A 9840-nucleotide genomic window follows, 5' to 3' on the forward strand; every position below is an offset into this window, starting at 1 on the left:
CAGCAACTGCTGAATCTGATGTTTTAAAAATCGCTAGTTTCATAATATTGTTTTCTGTAAAAACCTCTGAATATCGTGATTAATCAGGTTGCTTTATTAACTTGTGTTAAATGTTATTCTTCAAAAGTTTTTATTTTTATTTTTTAACTTTTGTATATTTAGGCACATTTAGCAAATTGTATTTTCACTCGTTTGTCTAGATACTTTGACTTTTTGCTCAGTATCCATACTTTCACTTAAAATGCAATGTGATAAATGTTGACTTATGTCAGGTTTGGTCTTGTTCTGAGACAACATTTATCCCAAAAGTGGTGCTCCCAGGTGGAAGTGCTTCCAGGATGATGCACCCTGCCACATTGCATGTACACATTGTTCAGGAATGGTTTGAGGAACATGATGAAGAGTTCAATGTGTTGTCCTGGCCTCCAAATGTCCCAGACCTTAATCCAATTGAGCATCTGTGGGATGTGACTGTGCTGGACTAACAAGTTTGATCCATGGCAGCTTCACCTCGCAACCTACAGGACTTGAAAGATCTGCTGCTAATGTCTTGGTGTCTGATACCACAGGACACCTTCAGGGGTCTTATAGAGTCCATGCCTTGGTGGGTCAGTGCTGTTTTGGCAGCACGCTGAGGACCAACAGCATATTAGACAACGTGTGCTCATAATGTTTTTGCTCATTGGTGTAAATAATATGAATGACGACATTAAACAGTTAACAGTTAAAGCTGTACTCCCTCCTCCTGTCCTGTGAAGGGTGCTAGAGACACTTCTGTTAGCACAGCAACCAGCCTTACGTGTTGGTGGTTTGATTTTAAAGGGGGAACTTTCACGCGCTCGTTATCGGTACCTGTATTGTCTGTATTGATCATTTAAATACAGCGATCTAAATATAGTAAAATGACTAAACTTGATCGCCTGAATACTTTCATGACCGAGCGCTTGATGGCTGCTGTGAAGGAGATCCTCTTTACAGTCGGCAGGACGGTTCGGGAGTATGAGGAGGAAACGGAGCGAGTCAGGAGCGAAAACGAGCGACTGAAACAAATGTTACGAGACTCAGGGTGTTTCAGTGAACGCGCACATGCTGGTATGACGCGTAAACTATTAAACTACAATATCATGGTGAATGTGTTTCCATTATGTTTAAAAGAGTTAATCTCTCTCTCTCTGTCTATAACTGGATCTGGAGTCCATGGAGTGTAGTTTTTGTTGTTGTCATTTTGTGCGCATGCTTTGGTTGTGATCACGCATCTTTGATTCGTAGCCACAAGATAATTTTTGATTAACTTACATGGTATTGGAGGATGTGTGAATAAACATGGACTTTTATGCATATAGCCTATCTATCTATCTATCTATCTATCTATCTATCTATCTATCTATCTATCTATCTATCTATCTCTGTGTGTGTGTAAATATATATAACGTGACTTATTATAAAACTGCTATAGAGTTAAACACCCATCAAATAAAAATTGAGTTTTGCGACATGCTAGTGAAAGTTAACAACTTATCTTTTATTAAACATTTGTATTAAAAATGGATCTTATCATCCTTCCAAAAAACTGACCAAAAATATTAATCAATCACTGTGCACTTGTGGATGCGTCCAATTAAATGCTTTCCAGAATATAAATCTCTTCTCCCCAGCCTCTGACACAGCAATAACTAGTAACAAATTATGGTTCACTGCTGTGAAACAATTTGAAATCAACATTAAACCGACACTATCTTTTTCCTATCTATTTGAATAATGAAATTATTGAAAATAATTCATCCATGCATTTTTTATTTACTTTTTACTCAGAATATTATAAATCAATCTTCTGGTAAAATGCCAGACTTCGCTCTTTGCTCTGGTTAAACCCTCACAACTGCAAGCTCACGTTCTTCTCCGTTTTTGAGCGCAATGTCCACATCTCAAAATCCAATGAATAGAACTAAGTGCCTTTTCTTTTTCAATAATCCGTTACACTCAGATGCACGCCCCAATATGGAAGAAAAGATCTGTTGATACTTCTGTTTTGTGACCTTAAAGCCTATTGGCTATTAAATAGGTGACGAGCGGCACTTTAATAAATTCTGTCCCAGCTACCCTTCTTAATTTGAAATGAATAAACACAGGACCAACATCTGTGGATCTTTAAATCTAACGTTATCAAGGTGTGTTTAATAAAATATGGATAGGTTATTGGAGCTGTAGTCACATTACAGGTTCACATGGATCTTAAATGTGATCATTTTATGTTATATTTTTTAGCTCCTGTGCAGTCTTATCAGCCCATCTCCCCTGTGCAGCCTGGATGGATCTCCAGCAATGAGGAGCCAGAACCCTTTGAAGAGATCCATCAGGACCGATGCCAGAGACATGGCGAACAACATCCGCTAATAAAACCGGAAAAGCCTGAATACTCTGCCGACGCTTACCGGGAAGCTGTAGCTTTGCCGTCAGAAGCCAGCAACAATGAGGGCTCACACATGTGCGCTGATCACACCGAACAGAGCACAAATCCAGTTGAGGATGAGATGACAGACTGTCATTTCCCAGCTAAAATCAAAGTTGAATTCATGAACTCTAACTTGTGTTCAGGCGATGCAATGGGGAGCACTGAAGATGTATATCAGAGCTGGTCTCCACGCAGTCCAGACTTGCCTTTAGGGACATCGGACCCCTACAGAGCACAACACCCGAACCAGCCAACGTACACTAGCGGTGAAGCTCCTCCCGCAGTATCCCAGCATAGCAGTTCATCTTACGATGCTAATCACGTTTCATATCACAACATACTATGCACCAACAGGGCATACTGTAGCAGTAAATGCTGTGAAATGCAAAAGAGGACAATCGCCAAATCAAGCCCTGTATGGAAGTATTTCTCTCTAAAAGAAGGCGATTGTAGCAAAGCAGTGTGCATTATGTGCAGGGCCGTCATATCTCGTGGTCGCAAAGAGTACACAACGTCGGCCCTTCTAAAGCACCTTCGGATGAAACATGGTAAATGTTGACATTATCACAACATTATCCTTTGTTCTCTGATTTTATGTATTCATATATATATATATATATATATGCTGTTGTACAACATTTCTGCTCAGTCTGTTCAACTGCCTTAATGGTGCTTGCATAATAGGATAAATATGAGGAAAGCAAGACATCATCTTTGTGTTATTCCTGCAGGAAATGTGCTAATCTTTGGCAGTGCTGAGAAGAGACGAATGAAAGAGATTACGAGAAAGACTGTGTGAAAACCTCTAAACCGCTCTCAGTCAGTACGGACACTGGCTATTGTGCGTCATGGCGAACCGCTGAGTGAACCGCTAGTGGTTGTGTAACATTCTGATTTTGGTGTGTTTTCAAACGAATCGTTTCATCAAAATCAACATTGTATGAAGTGGGGTGAGATAGGGCAGTCAGATATGTATGCATAGAGTTGGTCATCCAAGCCTTTTGATTATGGTTACACATGAAGCTTAAAATTATACAGCTTGGAATAATGTCACAAACTTTAGCCTGAAAGTAACTGGTGAATGGATCGTTTTATCGTTGTTTAGAAAAAAATATATAATGGGATGTTATTTAAATGAACTAGCAAGGGCATGATTAATATTAAAGAAAACTGTAATAAAGAGAATTTTAGAGACTATTTTACCACCCCACAGAAATGTAAGATGTTCATGTTTGAAGTTTTGAACTGATTTTGTCTTTTATACAACTTTTTTCAATAAATTAATTCTGGTTAATTTTGAGAATATTGTTTGTTGTTGTTGTTGTTTCAGTGTGTGCCTCCTAAAAATAACATTTGTTCAGATGAGATTACAAATCTTGGATTTACAGAAATATCAAAAACATCTCAAGCATTATTGCAACCACATTCGTGTAATGATGTCTTAATAATGACTGTTTCTGATTATTATGATATGCTAAGTCATTATTACGAGAATGTTTCTCATTATTATGACTTACAAAATCATATTTTCACAACTGTGGAAATGGGCAAAAATACATTATTACTAAAAAAATCTCATAATGAGAAACTTTCTCGAAATAATGACTTAGTTTTTCATAAAAACACTTTCTCATAATAATGACTTGGTTTCCCATAACAATGACTTACTGTAGCTTCTCATAATAACAAGAAACGTTCTCATGACAATGACTCAGGGTGATTACACGACAACGATACAAAAAAAGGAGTTGTATAAACGGCCCCGTTTTCTCAAAATAATGAGAAACTTTCTCAATAATGGCTTAAATTCTCATAATAATGACTAATTTCACACAATACCACAAAACCTTCTTATAATGACCTATTTTCTCATAGCAACAAGAAACTTTCTCGTAATAATAACTTCGTTTCTCATAATAATGACTTTGGGCTGGTTTCACAGACAGGGTTTAGATTAAGCCAGGACTAGGCCTTAGTTCAATTAGGGCATTTAAGTAACTTTTATAAAAGTGCCTTAGAAAAAAAAACATTACTGATGTGCATCTTGAGACAAAACAACGACACTGACATTTTAATATGCCAGTGCAAATTGTTTCCAGTTAAAACAGCTAAAACATGCGTTTTAGTCTGACTATGCTTAAGCCTTTTCTGTGAAACTGGGCATTCCTGTAATAATGACTTAGTTTCCTATAATAATGAGAAATCGTCTCATAATAACGACTTTGTTTCTCATAATAACAAGAAGATTTCTCATAATAATGAGATACAAAAAAAATCGAATAGGCCTAATTATGACCAGGTCATAATTATGAGAATGTTTCTCATTATTATGAGATGTTAAGTAATAATCATGAGGAAGTTTTATGAGATAAGTCATTATTATGTGAAGGTTTCTCATTATTGACTTACAGAATAATATTTAAAAAAATCTATAATCTATAATATTTCACCAAAACATCATGGTCAGTCAGATACAAATAAAAAAATATGGCTTTCTTGCAACTATTAATGCACAGAAACGTTCTGAAATGTTCTTCAACTGTTTGAAGGAAATCTCTGATTCGTTTGAAGGAATTCTCTGATCTCTGAAATTATGGTTTTATGCTAGTAACATCAACTGTGGCAACTTTAGTGTTTTGGTGGAAATTATGGTACCATCTTCTCACAGTCGCAAATATCACCATCAGAAACAACTGGCAGTGTGAAGGGCACTGCCCTTTCTGTCTTTACCACTCCTCTCCTTTGGTAGGCGCTGAATCAGTTTATTTCTGTGGTTAAGACGAGGAACAAATACGTGGTCATATGACCACAGGGAAGAGTGTTGTTTACATTCTGTCTTACTTGTACGCCGAACATAAAATAAGTGCATTTACTGCGAAACAACGTCAAGATGACGAAGCTGCAGGTCATCAACACGTTTCTGACGGAGCGCTTGATGGCGGCGCTCAATGAAATCATGGACATGATCGGCGGGACTGTCCTGCAGTATGAGAAAGAGCTGGACAGCGTGCAGAAAGACAACGAGTATCTGAGACGGAGACTGAAGGAGATTGAGAAAATCGTTGAGTCAATCGGTACATAGCCCTTTCATAATAATAATAACAATAAAAATGTGTTCTGTCGATAACAGCCAGCGGTTTATTTAACTTACTTCCCTTACACATATTACCATGGAAACTACAGTTTCTGCCATGGTAGCCTAACAGTAAAATATATCAGCCAACCCTATCATTAAAAAGGTAAACACAATGACAGAAAGACTACATTTTGAATGAGATCTTATACATTATGGTTTGACTGACAGTAGTAACTAGTCATTTTGCGGAAACAATGGTTACAATGTCATTGTAAGGGTTTGCAAGGACAGTTATAAACCAATAAATAAAACAAATATTAATTATAAATAGTATTTATAATGTCTTATAACAATATGAATAACGTTACATCAATATCTCACCACAAATTAATCACGTACACCAATTTTACACACAGTCAAAATTACCAGTTTGAATAAAACTTCTCGTTGTTTTGTATAGCCTAATTATTTCAGAACAATATAAGTCCTCAAAAAGTCCTCATGAAATAACACAGAGGAAAGTATGGGAATTATGTAGTGATTGAAAATTGAAAACAGACCAAAACAATTTTTACTTTTCAAAATTGCCTTACCTTGCTTAGCTGTTCTACGCACTTATTCACGAGTTGTTGCCTTGGATGTTATTTTTTATTAGTTTCCATGTTTGCTGGTTACTTGTTGACTGCTGACTTCACTATATGGTTCAACTTATCTATTAAAAAATGATCACTACATGGTCAAATGATTGTAATGCTTATGTCCATACAACATTTCAAAATTCTCCTGGATAGCCACCAGTATTGTCGAAGGAGTGCCTTAAAATATTGTACTAAATATTTTAACTAAAATGTTAATATTTAAGGTTTTGCTCATGATCATAATGAAATTGGACACTCAATGCTTATGTTTTAAGATCAAGATTTATAGGTGTAAAATAAGGGCCCAAAACCACCCATGCCTAGAAATATTTCACTTAAAGGGCCTGTTGTGAAAATATCTGTACATGAAAGCATTTGCACTTGAAGGAACACATTTTTCTGTGTATCTTAAACTGAAACATAAAAAAAATTATAATCTGTGAGACATAAAAGCTTTAAAGGTCTTTAAAAAACATACATTCACTTTAGTGTGTCCAAATGTCTGACTGGAATTGTTTATAGGAACTTACATTTGTTGTAAAAAGTTTGAATCTGGAGTAGTTTTAGATGAATTAAGGCTATAATACGCTACACAAATTTTAAAATCTAAACTCATTTTAAATGGCTGGATAAATGATTTCAGAGAAATTCACACACTACCAGACATTCAAGTTGGTCCGACACAACAAACTCGCACAGAAACACGGAGATGCATGACAAATGAAAACAATATGTGTTCTAAAATCCGATCAAAATATCAAGCATGTCCGACTGGATGGAATCAGAGTCTGTGAACATCACAAACTACACGATATTCTGTGAAATATGTCAACTCCTAGTCCTACCAAAATGAGTTAAGTGTCTTAGATACTATGTTTCCACCTGATCTCCTCAGACCCTTCATCTTTTACAGGTCCAGCCGCTTCAAATCCTGCACCATCATCTCCACCTCTTCATCTAAAGTGGACCTCTAGCGTTGAGACGGAAACAATGCCTACAGAGATCTATCAGAACCAGGTACAAAATGAACAGCCCACCGGGACGAAAGTGGAAGAGTTCTCCAGCCATGCGCTTCTGATGACCGAATCAGACTTTGATTTACCTTGTCCCACAATACCAAACACACTGGCTCAGACAGATCAAGACTTTGAGACATCCACTGTAAATGAATTACCTTGTGGTGTAAAAACGGAGCCTTTTGAAAGCCTCAATTCACAATCCACCCATGCTAACACATCCGTCTACAGTCCATTACCTCATTGCTCTGCTCAGTTACCAGCTTCTACTGATATTACTCACAAGTCTGATCCTAAAGTTTTCAATACATCGAATTCCTCTCAACTACAAGCAGCTAAACGTATAAAGCTGAAGGCTAAAACCTTGCAAGCGTCCATCAGTACAATTAGCCCAAATGTGTCAAAGACCACTTGTCCTGAATCAGGCATAGCTCACGTCAACTACAACACCGCTCATCAAAACACAGACTTCGGATCGGTCAGGAACGACACTATCAACAGCAACGGTCATCTCGGTATACATGTAGCTAACGTTGGGGTCAATCCCCTACGTCACGCAGCGTTCAGCAGAGAAGTCAGGCAGTGTAGGGCAAAAGGTCGAGGAAGAGGTCCTGAGACGCACGTTTGCCCACAGTGCGGAAAACTTTTCCCTCATCACTCACGCCTAAAGGTTCACATGCTCATTCACACAGGGGAGAAGCCGTACGCTTGCGCCCAGTGCGGGAAACGCTTCAACAACGACGGGACTCTGAGGAACCACAGCCGAGTGCATCTGCAGCTACGTCTGTTTGACTGTCCGGTGTGCGCGCGTAGCTTTAAGGATGCTTACACCTGTCGGAATCACATGCGTGTTCATAATAGGTGAGGCAATGGTGCTTCTGCCTCAGCAGGAATTTTTTTAAAGAACTTAAGCTAATGAAAGAATCATGGGACGGTTTTCCTGTTCACAGTTTTCCTGCTCCTGATCGCTGAACATCAGAGTTGAATCAACTGTTCTAGATTATAGAGACATCTAAAATGTGCCATGCTGGGCAGGATTGAGACACGCTGAAGAATATAAGTCACATGATGATGTCCTCAGAAAACCTTTTGAGTACAGTGTTTGATGGTGGTGTTGAAATTAATTGTATGTTCCTGTTGTGTTAATGGTCAGCCCTGCCATCAGACCAGTAGGATGCAACAAACAAGTGCCAATGTCGTCAACTGTTTTCTGCTTCTTTTAATATGCTCAATTAAATGGTTTGATTTATAGATCTTATTGAGTGTTTAGTCTTTTGGATTTCTCTTATCAGCAGGTAGAGAGGTCTCAAGAATTATTTGGGCAATTATTGTGTTATTTCAATGAAGGCCCACCCTTCTCAAAATGTTGTTTTTACTGTACTTAAAGGGATAGTCCGCCCAAAAAAGTGTTTCATCATTTACTCACCCTCATGTTGTTCCAAACCTGCTTGACTTTCTTTCTTCTGTGGAATATAATAGAAGATATTTTGAAGAATGTTGGTAACTAATCAAACAGTTTTGGTTCCCATTGACTTTGATTGTATGGACAAAAAAATAGAATAGAAGTCAGTGGGAACCAAAACGGTTTGATTACCAACATTCTTCAAAATAGCATCTATTATATAACATGGGTGAGTAAATGATGACAATTAAAATTTTGGGGTGGACAATCCCTTAAATACCTGAACAAGTATATCAAGTTCTTCAGGGTCACTTGGACATTTTAGGTAGGGTTTAACTTTACTCTGTGGGAAGGTGATCATTATATATGCTTAAGGCTTGTAATGTCTTGAATTTTCAGTTCAAAGTTGTTTGGGGCAAAATAAAAAAAAAGAAGAGGAATGGTCCCATTAGTTCCCACCAGGTGGCGATGTTGAGCATTTTTGGAAGAGGAAGTGTACAAGGAGTCCTTTGAGTCTTTTTTATAATTTTTTAACTGAAAATGTCCGTACTAATGTTGATATCTAATTTAAACACGTGGATATATGAAACTACTTTTTTAAACGACGTTTCATCTTAAAACACGTCTCCATTGTCTACAACAATATCTGAATAATTTACAGAAAAGAGTGATAAAATAATTATAGTTCAAATTAAAATAATTAAGTTTAAGAATTCCAGAGCTGAGTGTTCTTCTGGAATCATTAAACCAATTAGTTTGCATGTGTTTTCCTGTTGTGCGTGATTAACAGGTCTAGAAATCTCTTTCACAGTTAGGCTGCTTCTTACAGTTTTTCTGAGACAGTAAGGTTTAAGGAGACAGGAAACAGTTTTTTTTCTTTTCTCGCTGTTTTAGACTATTTTAATGCTTGTTTTGTATTATTTTAAGTCATCATGAGGCCCACCTGTTGTTCCAAACCTGCTGACTTTCTCCTGTGCAGCACAAAATGAGTTATAGCAGAAAGTTCATAGAATGAACAATGACTATGATTGTCAGGTAATATTTTCTGGGAAAAGCTGTACATTTTGGCATCAAAAGACATGCGCATATATGAGATATATGGGATACTTTTGTGGTGCTTGTTTGTCATTTTTAGTGCTCGACCGCCCCTGATCCCCGTCCACTTGTATGGACAAAGAGCAGCTTAGACATTCTGCTAAATATCTCCACATCAGAAAGAATGTTATAAAGGTTGAGAATGACATCAGGGTGAGTAA

The 9840-nt window shown here is 37.4% G+C and overlaps 2 protein-coding genes across 2 annotated transcripts; both read left to right on the forward strand.

The window, feature by feature from the left end:
- The first annotated feature begins 779 nt into the window (after positions 1–779).
- Positions 780–3746, forward strand: LOC309496909 (uncharacterized protein). Its single transcript, XM_082167098.1, has 3 exons — positions 780–1092; positions 2266–3000; positions 3184–3746. The coding sequence occupies exons 1-3, from the start codon at positions 903–905 to the stop codon at positions 3249–3251; spliced, it is 993 nt and encodes a 330-aa protein (XP_082023224.1). The 5' UTR covers positions 780–902; the 3' UTR covers positions 3252–3746.
- A 1495-nt stretch (positions 3747–5241) lies between these two features.
- On the forward strand, positions 5242–8435 carry LOC309475140 (uncharacterized protein). The gene is made up of 2 exons (XM_082137761.1): positions 5242–5526; positions 7080–8435. Exons 1-2 carry the CDS (start codon positions 5343–5345, stop codon positions 8045–8047), a joined length of 1152 nt encoding a protein of 383 aa, XP_081993887.1. The 5' UTR covers positions 5242–5342; the 3' UTR covers positions 8048–8435.
- Positions 8436–9840: the final 1405 nt, after the last annotated feature.

Source organism: Leuciscus leuciscus (assembly GCF_965113295.1).
Source record: "Leuciscus leuciscus genome assembly, chromosome: 1".
Lineage (NCBI taxonomy): Eukaryota > Metazoa > Chordata > Actinopteri > Cypriniformes > Leuciscidae > Leuciscus > Leuciscus leuciscus.